This window comes from Oncorhynchus clarkii, chromosome 23 (genome assembly GCF_045791955.1).
Source record: "Oncorhynchus clarkii lewisi isolate Uvic-CL-2024 chromosome 23, UVic_Ocla_1.0, whole genome shotgun sequence".
NCBI lineage: Eukaryota > Metazoa > Chordata > Actinopteri > Salmoniformes > Salmonidae > Oncorhynchus > Oncorhynchus clarkii.
Genome location: NC_092169.1, coordinates 29073410 through 29095109, shown reverse-complemented (window position 1 = coordinate 29095109; position 21700 = coordinate 29073410). Strand labels below are relative to the sequence as shown.

At 41.0% G+C, this 21700-nt stretch overlaps 1 protein-coding gene across 1 annotated transcript in view; it reads right to left on the bottom strand.

The window, feature by feature from the left end:
* Positions 1 to 70: 70 nt before the first annotated feature.
* LOC139381528 (hexokinase 1) overlaps positions 71 to 21700 on the bottom strand; it is a 40640-nt gene continuing 19010 nt past the window's right edge. The window contains exons 3-19 of the mRNA XM_071125147.1: positions 12919 to 13067; positions 12644 to 12763; positions 12072 to 12167; positions 11602 to 11701; positions 10093 to 10276; positions 9804 to 9959; positions 9405 to 9638; positions 8796 to 9100; positions 7640 to 7788; positions 7290 to 7409; positions 6785 to 6869; positions 6155 to 6162; positions 4843 to 4942; positions 3751 to 3934; positions 3464 to 3619; positions 3126 to 3359; positions 71 to 2840 (exon numbers count right to left, since the gene is read on the bottom strand). Of these exons, the coding sequence (XP_070981248.1) occupies positions 2690 to 2840; positions 3126 to 3359; positions 3464 to 3619; positions 3751 to 3934; positions 4843 to 4942; positions 6155 to 6162; positions 6785 to 6869; positions 7290 to 7409; positions 7640 to 7788; positions 8796 to 9100; positions 9405 to 9638; positions 9804 to 9959; positions 10093 to 10276; positions 11602 to 11701; positions 12072 to 12167; positions 12644 to 12763; positions 12919 to 13067 (2531 nt within the window). The 3' untranslated portion in view covers positions 71 to 2689. The remainder of the gene's footprint in view (positions 2841 to 3125; positions 3360 to 3463; positions 3620 to 3750; positions 3935 to 4842; positions 4943 to 6154; positions 6163 to 6784; positions 6870 to 7289; positions 7410 to 7639; positions 7789 to 8795; positions 9101 to 9404; positions 9639 to 9803; positions 9960 to 10092; positions 10277 to 11601; positions 11702 to 12071; positions 12168 to 12643; positions 12764 to 12918; positions 13068 to 21700) is intronic.

Here is a 21700-nt window from a genome sequence, read left to right as displayed (position 1 = left end):
ATTGTGAAACATGCAAGTGAACCCACTTGTAAATATTTGCTGAAATATAAAGTAACTGATAAGAGACTGATAAATTAACACACTTTATTAATAGTACACAAATTCTATGTGATATTTAAACTACACAGATTATTTTTCAGCTCACCTCTGAAATATGTTACCACTGTAGTCCTAGTTCTCTAGTAGAATATATTGCAATCTTTTCTACAGTAATAGAACTGTTACCAAAATCCATACACAACGGAACTTGACTTGTAATAGGCAACCTTTTAAAAGTTTTGTGGCAAGGGGATTAAAAGAGTTAAAAAAGAGTTGAAAGAGTTAAAGTACCATTCAAAAGTTGACACACCTACTCATTCAAGGGGTTTCCTTTATTTTTACTATTTTCTACATTGTAGAATAATAGTTAAGACATCAAATCCATGAAATAACACACATGGAATCATGTAGTAACCAAAAAAGTAGTAAAATTTATATTTGAGATTCTTCAAAGTAGTCACCCTTTGCCTTGATGACAGCTTTGAACACTTGGCATTCTCTCAATGCTAGAATGAGTAGGTGTGTCCAAACCTTTGACTAGTACTGTATATGGGATAGCTGTAGTGTCCCATAGTGCACATGTTGGCAGCTATGGTGTAAAATGTTGAAAATAATCTTTAACAAGTGTTTGCCAGTGCAAGATGGTCCAATTAAAATAGTATTGGAGTACAATATACATTATTCAATGGTTCTCTGAAATCAGAAAAAAGGCTATCAACACATTGTTTAGAACACGAAAACAGTCAAAAGCAGATCATGTGAATTTAAAAAGGATAATGTAATATGCGGTAACTGTTGCCTTTGTTAAATATCACAGTGCTTATTTCATTTTAGTTTTGTGCCCTAGACTACTCTTTTTCATGTTGTGACTTGTGATGTGCTCAAAAAATTTAATTGACAAAGTTATATCTCACTACATTTTTTGCTACCTATGGTGTCACATGATGTAGGTCATGCTTATTGTAATATTGTTGTATTTTGTAAAGTTGATATTGATATAGTGTAGCATAGAAAAGTCACTCCACTGAGGAATTGATACATTTAAAGTATTGTAAAATGTTACGCTGTGCATTATTGTAATATGCTGGTGCTGGCTACTTTGGAAATTCATTACGGCTATGTTGATAACAGTGTAGACAACTCAGGTCGGATGACTTTCCATCTCAAGATAATTGCATAAAGCCAGTGTATTTCATAAATTACTTTATGAGGGCAAGTTCCTGTTAAAGTTATTTCTTCATAAAACATTGTGTTCATGTGCAGAATGTTATTTTAACATTACCATAACTGAAATGAAAAACATATGTAGCTTTGCATGACTGTGCAGACACAGTATTGTAGGTGAAATGATTTCACAAAATAACATACAATCTTGTTGCTAACATAGCATCTTTGTCCAGGGGCTTAACTGTTTAATTTATACTATATTATTAATGTACTGTACTATCACTGGAACATTTCATGAACAAAACCTCAGAATGGAAGTGGACCTTTATTGAAAAGCCATTTACAATAGGTCTTTATCTGATGACTAACAACTTTATATTTGGTTGCACATCAAAATAAATGTAAATGAATCCCAATGCATCCTTTTTACCAGTTTTGTGCATCTCTGATTGTACAAAATAATTGTATTCTAGATTTCTGACACTAAATAAGATAAGCATTTATTCTATAATCTTATAGCATTTTTTTTTCTTACAGTAAGGTTGAACATTCAACTGCAGTATACAAACATATGCTCACACACATCTTGCTCCATTCATTCTGTTATAAATGTCTCCTTTTGTACATTGTGCACTGCTGGAATTCAAGTCATTATCTTATTCACAAAAGCCAGTTATATTGATACAGTTTAGATATCTGATTTTCAGCAGGCTCTGATTGAATCTGGCCCTTAACATGACTCGGCCTGAGGTTTCACAAAGACTGCCAAAGCAATGCATTGAGGAAGCATCCTACAGCGTGGCTGCATTTACTTTTGAATGAGCTTGTGAGCAGCCTGCCCTTGAGCAATGAAACGATACTCAAAGGTCAAGGAACAATGGTTCATTCATAACAACCCTAGAAATTCTATCAAGCAAATACAAAAAAGGGTGACATTTGATATCTTTGAAACACTTAAAGAAGAATGCCAAGTTAAAAATAAAAACCAGATTTCACAAGATAACTTCTAACCTTGCAATGATTCTCCCTTACAACTCATTATGTCAAAACATCCACCCAATACAAAAATCAAATAAATAACATTTACATTTATATACCTGAGCAAGGTATACAGGTACAACATTCAAAGCCGAAATATTTCCTATTATACATATACCCAAAGGCCCAAAGCAGTGTTATAACATCACAAATAAGATGAAATCAAACAAAGAGCCCAGTTCCTTGCATACGGAATAGCAGATCAACACAAAGACCAAACGGCTGGTAATAGCAGGTGAAGAAGTGAAATTGTTTAAAGCATGTAAATGTTCTGTCATTGGTGCCCTTGAGATCTGCCCACCACAGACGAACAATGGTTGGTTTCTGAAGCAGAGTGGTTAAGTGGAAAATACTGTAAGTGTTCTTGCTAGAGTGGTATGCTACTATAAGGAGAGAAAGACGAGGAGGAGGAAGAGGAGTGGAGAGGGGGTTAAGCCAAACACACTCAGCTCTTCTGCTCCTTCTGCTCACGCATGCGACAGCCCACAGCAGTGATGAGGGCTGCACCCTTGCCACTCCCGTCCTCAGAGAGAAGGAAGTTGACGTTGCACTTAGGGGCCAACTCTTTCACTGTCTGATGCATGATCCCTGAGAAGCTGTGAAGGGATAGAAAAAGACATGGATAGTTTCACTTACACACTTGACTTTGTTCATGCTATTGTTACACTGAAAATGTAAATCAACGAAGCCATTCAGATGTAGGACTTGATCAAAGAGAATAGAGAATAGAAAGAAGATATTTTATAACTGCAATAAACTACACAACCATTCCTGGCCCATACTCAACATTCATCATAACGTCATTGTCAACTTGAAACACACAGTTAATGACTGTGATATATGTTATTTCAACCAATTGCAATCACATCATTACTACTCACTGTGGATGTAGCTTGTAGAGTGTTCCGTCCACCCCAACGGTGATGTCCATTTGGTTCAGCCCACGGTTCTCTCGGATTTTGTCGACAACGGCAGCCATTCCGGCTCCACAGAGCTGAGCCGCCCGGCGGGACACTGTACCACACACCTCCTTGACGATGATACTGTCATCACATGTGCTGTCCAGACCTAGCTGCTGCAGGATGGACCTCACCTGCAGTAGCGCCAACCGGTCACTGAGGGTAAGAGGACATTTTGTTGAGGCCATTGCACAACAAAAGGAAGTTATGATGACTCAGTCAGTTACCATTTCAATCGCAGATTCAAAATGTCTACCAACCTTTCAATCTGGGAGAGGAACTTAGTTTCGAAAATGCCTCTGGTCTTCAGAGTCTCTGATATCTGCCCTCTGAAGAGAAAGCCACGCTTCGTCAAGTCGATCAGGATGTTTCGCACAATCTCTCCGAGATACATACCGCTGCACATCTTCTCATACCTGAGATGAAAAAGAACCACGATCATTTAGGTATATGTAATAACTAATAACGACACTATTCCATATCAAATATCAATAAAAGTTAGCCGAAGTGAAGTAATTTCGATTGGGCGAGAGAGCAGCCCAATCACCTCTGTTTTCCAAGGTTGAGTGAAAAGTCATCCACAGCTCTGTCATATTCTGTCCTGATATCATCCAGGCACCCATTATCCCCGAAGGCGCCCCACTCCATGTTGACACACATCCTCCCCACATCCCCCTCCACCACCTCAATGTTCCTCATCTCCTCCATGTAACAGGCGTTGCTGCCAGTTCCTGAAACCAGAAACCATACCATATTCAACAATCATACCTTTGACAGGTATCAAACAATAATAATAATAATATTATGTAGTTGTCTAGATCAGTTCTTTTCAAAGTGGGGTCCACGAAGGTACTGCAGGCCAAATCTCAAAATCTCAAAAAGAAAATATCTATTTTGTTTTTACATTCATATTTTTACATGAATACTACATGAACAACAGATTGTTGTTTCACCGTCATTGTAAAGCCCTAGTTATTTTGTTGCTCTGACAAAGTCATTTCTGAAGATTATTTATTTCATGTGATTAGTAATTAATTTACGTCCATCCCTCATTTTAAGGTCAACCCTATTACGTGAACTGAACTTTCGTTTAAATATGGTGAAACTATTCCTTTAAAAAAAAATTGGGAAAGATTTTATGGTTTTGTGGAAAAAACCTGAGTGGGTCTAGCATAATAAGTCAACTCTGTTACTCCAAAAAATGATGAAGAACTATAGGCTACAAGAGTTCCCTGCGGAGGCCCATCGGAGGCTTGACCACTTCGGCCAATCAGAACGTTAAAAAAAAAATTCTAATTCACCATTTGTCATGATGTTCATAACATTTTACTGACCTCCTCTTGTGAAGTGGAACCCAGAACAACGTGATTGACCACTTAGTGTTGCGGAGAACACCCAAACCAGAGTGGCCACCGCAAAGCCCAGGGAGCCTGATCATCTCTGGAGTTGCTGTAACCCTGCTTGGGATATTTAACCTATATTTTGAGTATTGGTTGAGATGTAGGGCCCATTCTCGTTTGGTATGTCAGGGTGTGCAATTGGAAATGTAAATTGGGCCAAGTTGGAGGTAATAATGAATTAGGTGTAGTTTATTAAGATCCATGAATTCACCACATCAAAAGCTACACAGATGACCAACCTGCGATCAGGCCGACCTCACAGGTAGGCTCTTCATATGCACATGTCATCATGGTCCCCACTGTGTCATTAACTACTGCCACCACGTCCAAGTCAAACTCCTGGAGAAACGACCAATAGAAACACATGTGCAGGATGTCTCTGGGAAGCAATGCTTGCTGAAATGAGAACTTAATTTTTTATAGCAATACCCCTTTAAAATGTTGTATCACAACCTTCTATATCATGGCAAAAACTAACAAAAAGAGCAGCCTAAAGTTACTTTTGGTTGTCAATAGATGCCCATTAGATATCAGCTTTTATATTTTGTGTAATCCTGTAGAACAGGCACTAATACCAAGTTTTTCCTGCTCTGGACCCATGGTAAGGAAAAACTTTGGGCCCTGGTTATAGTGTCATGCCAACTCTCCTGTCATGTACTGTCATGTTGTCTTGTCTCTGTCCTTTCCCTTCACCCTGTCTCCCTCTGCTGGTCGTGTTAGGTTACCTTTTCCCCCCGCTTTCCCCCAGCTGTCCCTTGTCTCCTCTAACTACCCATTCACCCCGTTCCCCACCTGTTCCCTTTTTTCCCTCTGATTAGGTCTATCGTCATGTTTGCTGTAACCTTGTCCTGTCCTGTCGGAATCTGCCGGTCTATCTGAGCCTACCTATGTTTGGTCATTAAAGAAGCTCTGTTTAAGTTAGTTCGCTTTTGGGTCCTCATTCACTCACCTTAACAGAAGAATCCGACCAAGAATGGACCCAGCGACTTCGGATCCTCTCCACTCAGCCACTTACCTCTCTTCTTTTACTACTCCTGTCTCTCCTTCAAGATCCTGCACTACCTTGTCGGTCCATCTACGCTGGACCGGTTCGTCAGCTTCCTGCAGTGCCTTAATAGACTCTGGGGCGGAGGGCTGTTTTATGGACGAGACCTGGGCTCGGGAACATGACATTCCTCTCAGACAGTTAAAGGAGCCCACGGCCTTGTTCGCCCTGGATGGTAGTCCTCTCCCCAGGATTCAGCGTGAGACGCTACCTTTAACCCTCACTGTTTCTGGTAATCATAGTGAAACCATTTCTTTTTTAATTTTTCGTTCACCTTTTACACCTGTTGTTTTGGGCCATCCCTGGCTAGTTTGTCATAATCCTTCCATTAATTGGTCTAGTAATTCTATCCTCTCCTGGAACGTCTCTTGTCATGTGAAATGTTTAATGTCTGCTATCCCTCCTGTTTCCTCTGTCTCTTCTTCACAGGAGGAGCCTGGTGATTTGACAGGGGTGCCGGAGGAATATCACGATCTGCGCACGGTGTTCAGTCGGTCCAGGGCCACCTCTCTTCCTCCACACCGGTCGTATGATTGTAGTATTGATCTCCTTCCGGGAACCACCCCCCCCCGGGGTAGACTATACTCTCTGTCGGCTCCCGAACGTAAGGCTCTCGAGGATTATTTGTCTGTAGCTCTTGACGCCGGTACCATAGTCCCCTCCTCCTCTCCCGCCGGAGCGGGTTTTTTTTTTGTCAAGAAGAAGGACGGGTCTCTGCGCCCCTGCATAGATTATCGAGGGCTGAATGACATAACAGTGAAGAATCGTTATCCGCTTCCTCTTATGTCTTCAGCCTTCGAGATCCTGCAGGGAGCCAGGTTTTTCACTAAGTTGGACCTTCGTAACGCTTACCATCTCGTGCGCATCAGGGAGGGGGACGAGTGGAAGACGGCGTTTAACACTCCGTTAGGGCACTTTGAATACCGGGTTCTTCCTTTCGGCCTCGCTAACGCTCCAGCTGTCTTTCAGGCATTAGTCAATGATGTCCTGAGAGACATGCTGAACATCTTTGTTTTCGTTTACCTTGACGATATCCTGATTTTTTCACCGTCACTCCAGATTCATGTTCAGCACGTTCGACGTGTCCTCCAGCGCCTTTTAGAGAATTGTCTTTTTGTGAAGGCTGAGAAGTGCACTAATCCCCTCTCTGAGAAGCCCGACAACATCCTCCCCTTCACAGTCAGTGGCTTTGAAGCCTTTGGTCCAGGTTACCAGAATGCCCTGAACAAAGACAGAAAGATGTTCTATTAGTGACGTACACACACGCACATGCACACACGCACACACTTACGTACACACACACACACATATAATGGAATGGATGCCGACAGAATTATGGGTAATGTATTCATCCAACAGTTTCTAAATTGGCCTACAACTGCATGCATCGTAATTATGCATTGTGACACTATGGTATATCAGGAATAATAACTCTCCAAAACACACACATAAAAAAAATTTAACAGGACGACAAGCTTCTTGTGAGCCTAAAAGGAAACGTAGAATTGAAGATGGAGATCCCGGCTCAGTTTTGTGGCTGTATTTTAATATAGACTATATAATATAGCTTTAATGAGCAATATGTCTGAGATGAAAAAGTTGATAGATGGCTGATTACTGTAAAATAAGGAGTCAGCTCACCACATCCAAGCTGGTCTGTCTGCAGGGGAAGGAGAAGGTGAAACCCAGAGGCAGGCAAGTGCTCTTCATACCCATGTAGTCCAGGAAGTCAGATATGCACTGGACAATGTGGTCAAACAGCTGTGGGAAATGGAGGGTATTTTTCAACAAGCACAAGCAAATTTGCTTAAGTTACACAGGTTGCAAAGGTTGGCTGTAAGAATATGCTTAACGTATGTCCTGTTATATCTATAATAGGAGCTATTGCATTTACAGTAACTTCCTTTTCAAATGTGTGGGACAACTGACATTGTTTTGGTACAGAATGAGATATATGTCCATACTCACAGGAAACTCCCAAACTTACTCACCTCCTCTCCAGTCCCCTGCATCACCTCCATAGGAATAGCATAAATTTTGTTATGCATCTCTACTGTCCGCCGCTTGCCACTGCGAATCTTCACCAACAGCACTCTAAAGTTTGTCCCTCCTAAATCCAAAGCCAAGAAATCCCCATTTTCTGGAAAACACAACAAAATTAACAATACTGTCTTTAGTAAAAAGAGATAATAACGGTTTGATTTTCCAGATATTTTTTATGAGACATAATAACACATTATAAAGGGTTCCTAAATGCTTATGAAAAGTCTTGCAACGCATTGTACTTGTTGCCACTGTCATAGCCATTTGAAATGAGTGACAAACAGTGTGTCGAGTTGAATCTCTCATTGACATTGGATGTTTTGACTTGCATGGAGGTGTGGGAGTGCTGTGAAGTAATTGTGTTAGACTTAGAAATACTTTGACCTTAATCAGGGCACTGCAAGAAGTGCTTAGCCAAAAAAATACACAATATCATCTGTTTACATAGAAGCCTGGATTATACAGTAGCGTGTTAAAGCATTAACGAGTGATAAGGAGCTTTTAAGTTGTTGATATGGTTATATACAGCAGGGGAAGCAGAAGAGGGTTAAATTCCCATTTAAATTCCCAATCGAGAATCTGTGGAAAGAACTGAAAACTGCTGTTCACAAATGCTCTCCATCCAACCTCACTGAGCTCGAGCTGTTTTGCAAGGAGGAATGGGAAAAAATGTCAGTCTCTCAATGTGCAAAACTGATAGAGACATACCCCAAGCGACTTACAGCTGTAATCGCAGCAAAAGGTGGCGCTACAAAGTATTAACTTAAGGGGGCTGAATAATTTTGCACGCCCAATTTTTCAGTTTTTGATTTGTTAAAAAAGTTTGAAATATCCAATAAATGTCGTTCCACTTCATGATTGTGTCCCACTTGTTGTTGATTCTTCACAAAAAAATACAGTTTTATATCTTTATGTTTGAAGCCTGAAATGTGGCAAAAGGTCGCAAAGTTCAAGGGGGCCGAATACTTTCGCAAGGCACTGTATGTCAAATGGAATTAATGGAATGAATCTCAAAATGTTTTGTCACAGAGCTAAACCACTCTGGTCAACTGGTAGAATCACAGTCTGGGAAACTAATTTAAATCCAAGTTGAACTTCTCTCACCTGATCCGTCTGGTGTGCTGAGTACATATGTGGGCCACATCTTGATGGTGGCGCTGTCATGGGTCTTTTTCCCCAGGCCGTTCTGGATCTCTGTCCTCATCCTCTTCTTCACCTCCAGCAGCTGGTCACTGGTCAGTCTGAACTCAGCCAGGGTCTCTGTGATCTGACGACGCTGGTCAGCCAGCCGGTAGGCCACAGCGGTCACCATGGCAGCGCCCTTGGAGCTCCCACTCTCTGAGAGCAGGAAGCGGACATCTGACTCAGGAACAAGGCGGCGGACTGTTTTGTGGAGACGCCGGGCATATCTGAGGAGATGGGGAGGGTGATTCTCAGTCAGACAAAAATTACCTGACCTTGGATTCTTGGATTCTCACGTGTAACTCAACCTTTTATGTATCTCATCACAACTCGGCCCTAGTACCTAAAATATATCTTTGACATCTGTATTCTGTATCAATGTCTCTTTTTCAAAGTCTATTGTAGTATTCCCTAAGCCATTTGACAGAATTGCATAGCTTCAACGCAAGATACACAATTAAGATGCACAATAAGAGCTGGGTACAGTCTACCTTGTACCCAGGGGGCCCTCTACTGGTATAGGCTACTCACTGCGGGTGCATCTTGTAGAGAGAGCCGTCGATGCCCACAGTGGTGCGTAGGCGAGGGTTCCCTTTGTTGTCCTTTAGCCTGGAGAGGATGCCGCCCAGAGTAGCAGCGAGGAGGTTGGCTGATCTGTGGGAGACTATGGTGCATACGTGCTGCACAGCAACGCAGTCATCTGCGGATGGTTCCACACCCAGGCGACCTAGGATATCCTTGGCTTTAGTGAGGCCTTCTTTACTCCTGGACAGTGACAGGTTCAGAGAAGAGATGAGCTCAGTGGTGACAAATTACATTACAAAGGTGTACAATAATGGTGTGCAGTCTCAAAGCAGTGCTCAGTTTGCAAATGGCTACATGACACAAGTCATCTAGACCCTAAAGAAAAGAAAACTGATTGACACCTACTTTTCAATGGAAGAAACGTGTTTGGTTTCAAATTTCCCTTTAGTAAGAAGTTCAGGCGTTATCCGACCCTCAAACAAAAATCCCTCTTTGGCCATCTTGACCAGGATGAGTCGCACAAGTTCGCCCATGTACATCCCACTGACCATCTTCTCAAACCTGGAGAGAAAAAGATACAATATGTTGCTAAACACTGAGGGAAAATGTGACATGTATGATGACTACTACTATCAATGCACTTAACTGATATTGGGAAGGTCTGATTTATAGTGTATTAATATGTGGGACATACAGCTGTTTCCCTGGGTTTAGAGAGCCCCTGTCAATTTCTCTGTCGAACTCTGTGCGAATGTCCTCCAGCATTCCATCGTCCCCAAAGGCTCCCCACTCTGTGTTGATACACATCCTGCCCTCGTCTCCCTCCACCAGGTCAATGTGCCTTAGCTCCTCCATGTAACAAGCATTAGTACCTGTGCCTGAGGAGACACCAACAAATAACACATGAGTAATGCAAAAGTAAAAGTGTACCCAATGAGCTTCAGCTCGGCTTGAACAAAAATAGGGTAAAAGGGTGATCAGCAGGGGCACATTGAAACCAAACACAGCACTATCTGTTCTGACAAAATGATTGAACATTTTGGAGTAAATATAATTAAACACCCACACCGGTAGAAATCCACTTTTTCAAGCTGAAAAACAATGTCCAGAGCTTACCCATGATGGTGCATAACGATTTAAGTCAGTAAGTCATAGTTTTAGTCAAATTATGATATATTTTGGCTTGAAGTCCGAACTGCCCACTTTGTGTGAATCCGTGTGAATGTGGTGTCATTTCCTATGATAATATAATAAAAAATATTTTCCGCCTACGTTTAGTTTCAGGGTTGATTTTTATTTGAATATTACCACCCACCACCATGGCAATGTTTATTAATCTGAAACAAATCCAAAGTTATTCCTCTTCGTGACTCACATGAGCCAAACAGTCTTGTGTCCACTTGGTCACCTGAGCCATGGAGAAAAAATGTAAGGGTGCATATAATTTGTTAGTTACATGAAATTTGTTAGTTACATGTAATTTGCAGCATGCATGATCCTGAGCAAAGTCATTATAGCCTATCATTTCACTTCCCATGTGAGAACCATGAGCAAGGGCTGACTTGGCTTTGCTGTACCGCAGCCAAAGCCTGTCAGCAGCCTACCTACAAAAAGTTGCACCATGTCCCTTACAATGTAGAAAAACGCATATCAGCTAATTTTCTATATTTATGGATATTATCTGAGCTTCATCTTATTTTTCAAACTATTTCTATGGTGGATTCGCGGCCGCAATTTATGGAAGATGTCAAAACTTTTGGAGATAATAATAGATGGCAGAGTCAAAGATAGACCAGTGGTTTCCATCTGTGGCGAAGTTTTCGCTAAATCAATGCTTATGGCAAATACAGCTCCAGAACAAGCCATCGATCGAGCTGGCTAATATTTTGAATACAGTGTAGTTATAAAAAAAACAGCAACAACAGATCTAGCCTATCGAGCCTGCTAGATATGGTTAGCAAGCTAGCTAGCTAGATAAGGTTAGCATGCTAGGTGCCCTATTTGTTGATGTTTAACTCCACGTGAAAATTCCTACACCCAATTCATAAATATTTATAAGTAGCCTCTGTCATTCTTCAGAGGTGGAACCTAAACGTGCATTTTCTCTCTAAGACAGGAAATTACATTGAAATAGTGACACCAACTTTTTCTGGGGGAGGGGGCATCCTTTAATGGTCTGGTGGGAGGTAAATGGATTTTATACCTATGATGATACCAACTTCACAACGCTGGTCATCAAAGCCACAGGTCATCATGGTTCCAACTGTGTCATTGACCACTGCAATGATGTCTGCGTCATAGTCCTGAAAAGCACAGGGTTACAATTATATAACCATGGTGCAACAGATTTGCTTATGACGAAACTTCCCATTGGGCACAGACATCAGTTCAACATCTAGTTTTGATTTACATTTGGTTGAGTTGTGAACTAACGTGAAATCAACCAACAATTTCACCATGTCATTGAATTTAGGTTAAAAGTTGGGTGAAATAAAAATGACCTTACATTGATTACTTTTTACAAATCCAATCAGTTATCCACGTTCATTCAACGTCATCATATTGCATTTTCTGGTTAAAATGATGTGGAAACAATGTTGATTCAAGTCGTTTTTGCCCAGTGGGTTCATTGTCATTGCATTAGGCAAGCGTGCTTAAAAACATCAAACCTACCCCACGTTTTTTGATGGCCTTGTTCAGAAGAGTCACAACGTCCATTCCCTCAACTCCACTGGCTTTAAAGCGTTTTGTCCAAGTGAGCAAATAACTCTACAAAAGACAAACAGGCAGATCACTGATAGTATGATATGATCTGTCTTCAAAACTGAAGCCAATACAACCGTCCGTGACAGGAGTCCCATAGGACGGCACACAATTGGCCCAGCGTCATCCGGGTTAGGGAAGGGTTTGGCCGGGGGGGCTTTACTTGGCTCATCGTGCCCTAGCGACTTCTTGTGGAGGGCCGGGTGCTTGCAGGCTGATACAGGTCGCCAATTGAATGGTGTTTCCCCCTACACATTGGTGCGGCTGGCTTCCGGGTTAAGCTGGTGGGTGTTAAGGTGCGAGCTTGGGCGGGTCATGTTCAGGAGGACGCATGGCTCACCCTTCGCCTCTCCCGAGCCCGTTGGGAGTTGCAGCGATGAGACAAGATCGAAATTGGGGAGAAAAATGAGGGTAAAATAAAAAAACGAAGCTAATAACTGAAGCTCAGCTGTACAGTACTATTGGCTTGTTCATTCTCTCACCTCATTCAGTTTTGTTTGTGCACAGGGGAAGGAGAAGGTGAAGCCGACAGAAAGCTTCTTATCCTTGATATTCTGCTTCTCCATGAAGTCACCCAGGCACTCTGCAACATGGTCAAACAGCTGCAAGAGAAAGGAAAATAATTAAGTTAGGGATGGTTATCTCGAAAGCAATCTGTGCACAAGGAGAGACTGTAATGCACACTTTGGATTTATTTCCCTGGCCACTAGACTTTTAGACATTTATATACGGTAAGAATTTGAAAGGTACCCCGTACCCGAGTGCCACTGCCATGGATGATGTCCTCTGGAGTGTCATAGATCTGGCTCTCCATCTGAACCGTCTGCTTCTTCTCATGGGACACCTTCACTCGCAGGATGCGGAAGGCCGAGCCTCCCAGATCCAGAGCAATGAAGTCCCCCTTCTCTGTAACAAGCATAAAAAATATGCATGTGCTCACAGCAAGCAAATATGTGAACTGTGAACAGAGGCATCATGTCCACTGAAACAGAAGGGGAACCTACTGATCGAGGTACGTGGGTTACAGTACTACAGGCGGCAGTGAGTATGTTCACATGCACAGTAATAATTCAATATTAAACAGATTATGCAATAGTCATGTAAACATCGCTGCCAAAGGTGCTTCAACAAAGTACTGAGTAAAGGGTCTGAATACTTATGTAAATGTGATATCATTTTTTTTTCTTTCATAAATAAGCAACACATTTTTCCTGGTTTTGCTTTGTCATTATGGGATATTGTATGTAGAATTATGAGGGGAAATAACAATTTAATACATTTTAGAATAAAGCTGTAGTGTAACAAAATGTGAAAAAAGTAAAGGGGTCTGAATATCGTCTGAAGGCACTGTATGTCCGAACTCAGAATGAAATGTGCTTCCCAAAAATAACATGGTTACTGTGGTAAAACGTTTATTTTGATTGCCGATTTGCCATCAGGTATGTGAAAATGCTGTTCATTGACTACAGCTCAGCTTTCAACACCATTGTCCCCTCCAAGCTCATCGCCAAGCTTAGGACTCTGGGTCTGAACATCTCCCTCTGCAATTGGATCCTGGTGGTGAGGGTAGGCACCATCACCTTCACCATGCTGACCCTCAACACAGGGTCCCCGCAGGGGTGTGTGCTTAGTCCCCTCCTGCACTCCCTGTTCACCCACGACTGTGTGGCCACGCATGACTCCAACACCATCATCAAGTTTGCTGACGACTACACAGTGGTAGGCCTAATCACCAGTGATGATGAGTCAGCCTACAGGGAGGAGGTCAGTGTGGTAGTGTGGTGGAAGTGTGGTGCCTCAACGTCAGTAAGACCAAGGAGCTGATCGTGGACTACAGGAAACTATGCACATACATTTATACTGACTCTACACACTGTTGTGGAAATTCAGTACTGAGAGAGATTTTGTCATTTCTTCAAACAATCATCTTCATTTAATATTGATTCATTTTTGCACTAATGAGGCTTGTCGACCCCCCACCCTTGTGTTGGACCGAGTAACCTAACCTTTACACAAATGCAGAATACTATATATAGCTGATACTAACAACACTCAGCTAACAACACTCAGTTATGGTTGGTTCAACCCCCCTCATGCAGATTGGGGCATCATAAGCCACTCTGGGTTCATCCTGTCATTATCTGCACTTGGGTTGTTGTCTTAACCCCACCCTGGCTTAGTTTCCTAGATGCAAGGATGATTTTGAGACAATGACGGATTGTTCTACTCCTAAGCTATCTCTAGTAAAACACATTCTTGTCTCTGTATTGCAGTCTTTAACCCATTTGTCAGCTCAAGCCATCTCCAGTGACCATACGCCCTGATTAGCTGCAGGGAACTAGAGTGGAGCTCATGAAAACAAAGACACTAACAGGACAGAAATATCCTCATATTTGTTAAGTATTAATAGCTAACTATGAATATTAAACAAATCAGTTAAATATGTAATGTTTCTATCACATTCACCCATTTTGAGAATTCTCTCAACTTAAAAGTAAAATTACAAGGTTTAAAAACACATTTATTCCATTTAGTGCCTAATGAACATAACCCAGGACAAGCATCATGATCCCACTATGTATAAGGCATCACCTATGGACTCTATGTTCCATTAGCATAAACCTGCTAGAGTTCCTGAGTGTTATCCTTAAACATTTCAATTTGGTAATGGATATAAATCAAATAGATTAAGCTCAGTTTCACTCTCAGGATCAGAGTTTACCCCTCCTTTTACCAAAGCATGCTGAGAATAGTCTCAACATAGTACACAACTTATTTACCCCATGTCATCATTAGCATAACAACAATCAACACAATCAATCCATAATACATGAATTGCTCCACTCATATAGTTAACATACTAATACTAAATCAGTCAGTTTTAAAAATAATTTAGTTTCCAAATCATAATTCAAAACCTAGTTAATTATCCAACCAAAATGTTGAATGACATTGCTCAGTGATTCACATTGGTTCTATCACTCAAAATGAAAACCCTCAATTTAACATACATCAACACTGGCAGAATGTACATCCATATTAACATACAATATATTCACCTAATAATTCACCCAATTAACTCTCTCGTCGGGGTTATAATTACAGATCAGTATCTCAATGAATTCTTACCCTAAATAATGATACATTTAGCACTGTTGACCTCCCCCATCAACCTGATACCCCAAATAACAATTTCAGATAAGTCTAAATCAATTACGGGCACAGTTGACCAACCCCCTCCTTTCTCCGGCACTCAATCTTCTGGTATTTCTTCATTTTCCTTCTTCAGGTAGCTTCACAGTTCAAAGTGTATGGACCATGATAAAATGTCTCACCTGAACCCCACCACAACTCCTATTATGCCTTGTTCATTTGCCAACCAGTATACCAGCAATATGAGAGAACTAGATGCTGTCCACCGGTTGCTGGCTCGGACTCAGGTCTCTCGATAGAAGTGGTGCAGGACAGGGCCGTAGTGAATGCCATTTCTTCAGAGGGGGTTTTGAGGTCACACCCTGTTTGGTCAAATTATCCCTTTCGTGCATTTAGATACCATTTCCACCTTAACCTCGAAAGGACAAATCAGAACAACAATTCAGTTCAGTTCATTTCTGATCCAGGAAATCCAGACAAGCATTGACTATATGACAAATTATTACTTCTACAAATATTCTTAATGCAAATTTCTAAAACAAATGTTGAAGGAAATAACAACACATTCTGTTGAAACATCTTTTCTCAAATTAGCTTATAAATCCCTTATCACACTGTCAACCTCATCGCAGACATAGGATCAGGAAATTATCCCAAACATCCAGCAGACCCAATCTGGTGGGATTTATCAAAACAAAACAAAACAAACAAGGGAAAAATACACTCCTTCATACATCACTCAATATATACCTACATATCACTCAAGGTGTGTAAACTTCAATCCCCCCCCCCCCCCCCCCAAAAAGGTAATTCCCCCGATTTTGACACATAATTCACCATATTGACTAATGTGTAAAAACAACAACACTTTCTATTAGTTATAAAACTTCTCCGTAATTATCAGCATTACAAATGACCTTCAAATCATCATCCAATGTCTCTCAGCTTTCCAGCGAGGATGATCAAATCACACTAGAAAGTCAGGACAAAGGTCAGACGTCATTCAAACCCTTCAAATTAGTGTTTCTTACTAAACTCAGCAAAAAGGAAACGTCCTCTCACTGTCAAGTGCATTTATTTTTTAGCAAACTTAGCATAACAAGATTCAACAACTGAGACATAAACTGAACAAGTTCCACAAACATGTGACTAATGGAATAGTGTGTCCCTGAACAAAGAGGGGTCAAAATCAAAAATAACAGTCAGAAACTGGTGTGTCCAGCAGCTGCATTAAGTACTGCAGTGCATCTTCTCCTCATGGACTGCACCAGATTTGCCAGTTCTTGCTGTGAGGTGTTACCCCACTCTTCCACCAAGGCACCTGCAAGTTCCCGGACATTTCTGGAGGGAATGGCCCTAGCCCTCACCCTCCAATCCAACAGGTCCCAGATGTGCTCAATGGGTTTGAGATCCGGGTTCTTCGCTGGCCATGACAGAACACTGACATTCCTGTCTTGCAGGAAATCATGCACAGAACAATCAGTATGGCTGGTGGCATTGTCATGCTGGAGGGTCATGTCAGGATGAGCCTGCGGGAAGGGTACCACATGAGGGAAGAGGATGTCTTCCCTGTAACGCACAGAGTTGAGATTGCCTGCAATGACAACAAGCTCAGTCCGATGATGCTGTGACACACCGCCCCAGACCATGACGAACCCTCCACTTCCAAATCAATCCCGCTCCAGAGTACAGGCCACGGTGTAACGCTCATTCCTTTGACGATAAACGCAAATCCGAGCATCACCCCTGGTGAGACAAAACCGCGACTCGTCAGTGAAGAGCACTTTTTGCCAGTCCTGTCTGGTCCAGTGACGGTGGGTTTGTGTCCATAAGCGACGTTGTTGCCGGTGATGTCTGGTGAGGACCTGCCTTACTACAACAGGCCTACAAGCCTTCATTCCAGCCTCTCTCAGCACCGATGGAGGGATTGTGAGTTCCTGGTGTAACTCGGGCAGTTGTTGTCCTGTGCCTGTCCCGCAGGTGTGATGTTCAGGTGCACCGATCCTGTGCAGGTGTTGTTACAGGTGGTCTGCCACTGCGAGGACGATCAGCTGTTCATCCTGTCACCCTGTAGCGCTGTCTTAGGCATCCCACAGTACATATATTGAAATTTATTGCCCTGGCCACATTTGCAGTCCTCATGTCTCCTTGCAGCATGCCTAAGGCACGTTCACGCAGATCAGCAGGAACCATGGGCATCTTTCTTTTGGTGTAGAAAGACCTCTTTAGTGTCCTAAGTTTTCATAACTGTGACCTTAATTGCCTACCGTCTGTAAGCTGTTTGTCTCTTAACCACCGTTCCACAGGTGCATGTTTGTTAATTGTTTATGGTTCATTGAACAAGCATGGGAAACGGTGTTTAAACCCTTTACAATTAAGATCTGTGAAGTTATTTGGATTTTTACGATTTATCTTTGAAAGACAGGGTCCTGAAAAATTGACATTTCTTTTTTTTGCTGAGTTTATATTAGACCAATTAATTAAAAACTGTAAAATATTTCATACATTTTGTATCCCAGTACATTTTTTATCAAAATAATTCAGGTGGTCAATTAAAACTCAGAAGTTTTTTTCTGAAAATTCAATGTGTGTGTGTGACCGTTTAAATTACCTTGGCACTAACCCATATTCATAACCAGTAAGTTGTGTGTACGTGTGTGTGTGTGTGGTAAGCCATATGGCAAAATCAAACAAAAAAGGCCAGGCCTTATTTATTTTGGTAACTCCTCTTTACCACCGAATCCAGATACCGTTATACCTATAAAACTGCTAAATTTCACTAACCCCTCTCCCAAGACCATAGCCTCAGGAAACATTTCATAGAGAGAGAAAATTACTACACCCATTCTCCTGGAAGAGGAATGTCAATTTCTTTAGCATTCAGTATAATAATATCATAATCAGCAACCCAAAGGTTTTAACTGCAAACAAAACATGATCATGATAATCATTAATTTTAATGTACCCCAACGTTTATGTGCGCTTAATTTAGCGTGTGCTACCCTTAGACATGGCAACATGTCCACTGAGTCTAACAATTCACTCCCATATCGTATTATATGACTGGTCTCTCTTTTCAATAACCATGTCAAATGATCATGATATTGTTACCTTAGATTGTTCCTGTTAACCTTTATTTAACTAGGCAGGTCAGTTAAGAACAAATTATTATTTATAATGACGGCCTACCGGGCCAAACCTCGTCGACGCCTGGCCATTGTGAGCCGCCCTATGGGACTCTCAATCACGGCCGGATGTGATACAGCCTGGATTCGAACCAGGGACAACAGTGATCCCTCTTGCACTGAGATGCAGTGCTTTAAGCCGTTACGCAACTCGGGAGCCCTAATACAGTGTTTCATTATGTGGAATCGACACCGTCTAAAATCAACAAACCCATAACCCATTTCCGGCAATGTAAACATTGCAACCTGTTGCCTTAATTTAGTAAAAATATAAACCTGTTGTTGAACAAATGTAGAACCTTCAAAAAGTTGGTCCTCTTCTATCAGCTTAATAGTCAATACTTATTTCAAACTACTTTAATTACTGGACACTGCCACGTAATCAAAACAGATTACAATTTTAGAATACATTAACTTCCTGCTCAAATTCACTGGTGTTACCTAACTATAAAACCAAGCAACAATAATCAGAAACTGTCAAATAAATATATATATATCTAGTAATATTAAACAAATCAGGTAAATATGTAATTTTTCTATCACAACACCCACTCACATACAAGCTGCTACTACTCTGTTTATCTTATTTCCTGTTGCCTAGTAACCTTATCCCTATACATACGGCATCTACCTCCATCCCTCCAGTATCCCTGCACATTGTAAATATGGTATTGGAACTTACCCTGTATATAGTATGCTTACTTACTTATTGTGTTCTTCATATTTCTTCTTATTTCTCATGTTTTTTCTAGTATTACATTGTTATTGGTTATTGCATTGTTGGGTTTTGAGTTTGCTAGAAAGGCATTTCACTGTACTTGTGCATGTGACATTAAAACTTGAAAACTAGGTAGCCTGATTTCAGATGTGTCCATGTAAACAGGATTATTAGGGAAATCGTTCTTCTTGTAAAGTATGTAAACGGTTTAATCAAACTATTATATTAATCTGACTATCCACAATAATCGCAATATTGTGTGCATGCAACCGTACTCAGTGACTCAAATCTTTGTGTTGTCCAATGATTGTCATGTCTGGGCTGACTACTGTTGACATTGCCATGCAATAGTGTATCAAAAACTCCTGGCTCCTGCCAAAAATCCATTCTTCCCAGGAATTAAAGACAGTTTCACACTGTCTTGAGAACATGTTGCAATTTAAGCAGTAGTAGTTTGATGGGAGTGACAACTTATTTTTTGTAAACCAAAGGAACTGAAAAGTAAAAAAACAAACAAGAGGGAAGGCAAACGATGAATCCTAAAGGCCTACTCCATATAATCTCTTACGTCATTCACTAGCTAACACATTCACAATGGGATTTATTTCACTTTTGATCTGATTTACAGTACCAGTAAAAAGTTTAGACACACCTACTCATTCCAAGGTTTTTCTTTATTTTTACTATTTTCTACATGTTAAATATATTTTATATTTGAGATTCTTCAAAGTTGCCACCCTTTGCCTTGATGACAGCTTTGCACACTCTGGGAATCCTCTCAACCAGCTTCATGAAGTAGTCACCTGGAATGCATTTCAATTAACAGGTGTGCCTTGTTAAAAGTTAATTTGTGGAATTTCTTTCCTTAATGCGTTTGAGCAAATCCATTGTGTTGTGACAACGTAGGGGTGGTAAACAGAAGATAGCACTATTTGGAAAAAGACCAAGTCCATATTATGGCAAGAACAGCTCAAATAAGTAAAGAGAAATGACAGTCAACCCTTACTTTAAGACATAAAGTAAAATTTGAAAGTTTCTTCAAGTGCAATCACAAAAACAATCAAGCACTATGGTGAAACTGGCTCTCATGAGGACCACAACAGGAAAGGAAGACCCAGAGGATAAGTTCATTATAATTAACTGCACCTCAGATTGCAGCCCAAATAAATGCTTCACAGAGTTCAAGTAACAGAACATCTGAACATCAACTGTTCAGAGGAGACTGCACGAATCAGGCCTTCATGGTCAAATTGCTGCAAAGAAACCACTACCAAAAGACACCAATAAAAAGAAGAGACTTGATTGGGCCAAGAAACACGAGCAATGGACATTAGACTGGTGGAAATCTGTCCTTTGGTCTGATGAGTCCAAATTTGAGATGTTTGGTTCCAATCACCGTGTCTTTGTGAGACACAGAGATGGTGAACGAATGATCTCTGCATGTGTGTTTCCCACCGTGAAGCAAGGAGGAGGAGGTGTGATGGTGCTTTGTTGGTGACACTGTCATGGATTTATTTAGAATTCGAGGCACACTTAACCAGCATGGCTACCACAGCATTCCAAGAGTGGGACTATCATTTGTTTTTCAACAGGACAATGACCCAACACACCTCCAGGCTGTGTATGGGCTATTTAACCAAGAAGGAGAGTGATAAATGCTGCATCAGATTACCTAGCCCCCACAATCATCCGACCTCAACTCAATTGAGATGGTTTGGGATGAGTTGGACCGCAAAGTGAAGGAAAAGCAGCCAAAAAGGGCTCAGCATATGTAGGAACCCCTTCAAGACTGTTGGAAAAGCATTCCAGGTGAAGCTGGTTGAGAGAATGCCAAGAGTGTACAAAGCTGTCATCAAGGCAAAGGGCTGCTACTTTGAAGAATCTAAATGATATATAAAAACTCTTGTATAACACTTTTTTGGTTCCTACATGATTCCATATGTGTTATTTCATAGTTGTGACATCTTTACTATTATTCTACAATGTAGAAAACAGTACAAATAAAGAAAAACCCCTGAATGAGTAGGTATGTCCAACCTTTTGACTGGTACTGCACTTCAAAGTGATGGGCTGATGATTAAAAAATATATATATATATGAAAAAATATATATCTATATTTTTTTTTACATCTAATCCTGATACTAAAACACTGAGTGCAGACGGATTAACAACATCATTTTTCCCTACTGCTATTGCCTGACAACAACACTGTCTCATTGCTAGTTGACTGCTAGTGAATAATAACTCTCTGCCAAATTGGTCTTCTGATGGGAGAAAGTCAGAAACTTCAGTGTAGCGTAGCAATAGCATGTCGAGAGGTAGTCAAACCCACAAGACTTTCTCCCCTGCTTGCTTGTTAGTAAATGCACACATTTTTAACCAGCACCTTGGTGGACACTTTGATTGCTCTAGTTCACATTGCTCCTTCAAATCAAACTTAGAATTGAAGAACACATACAAAGCAGCATGCATTTGGATAATG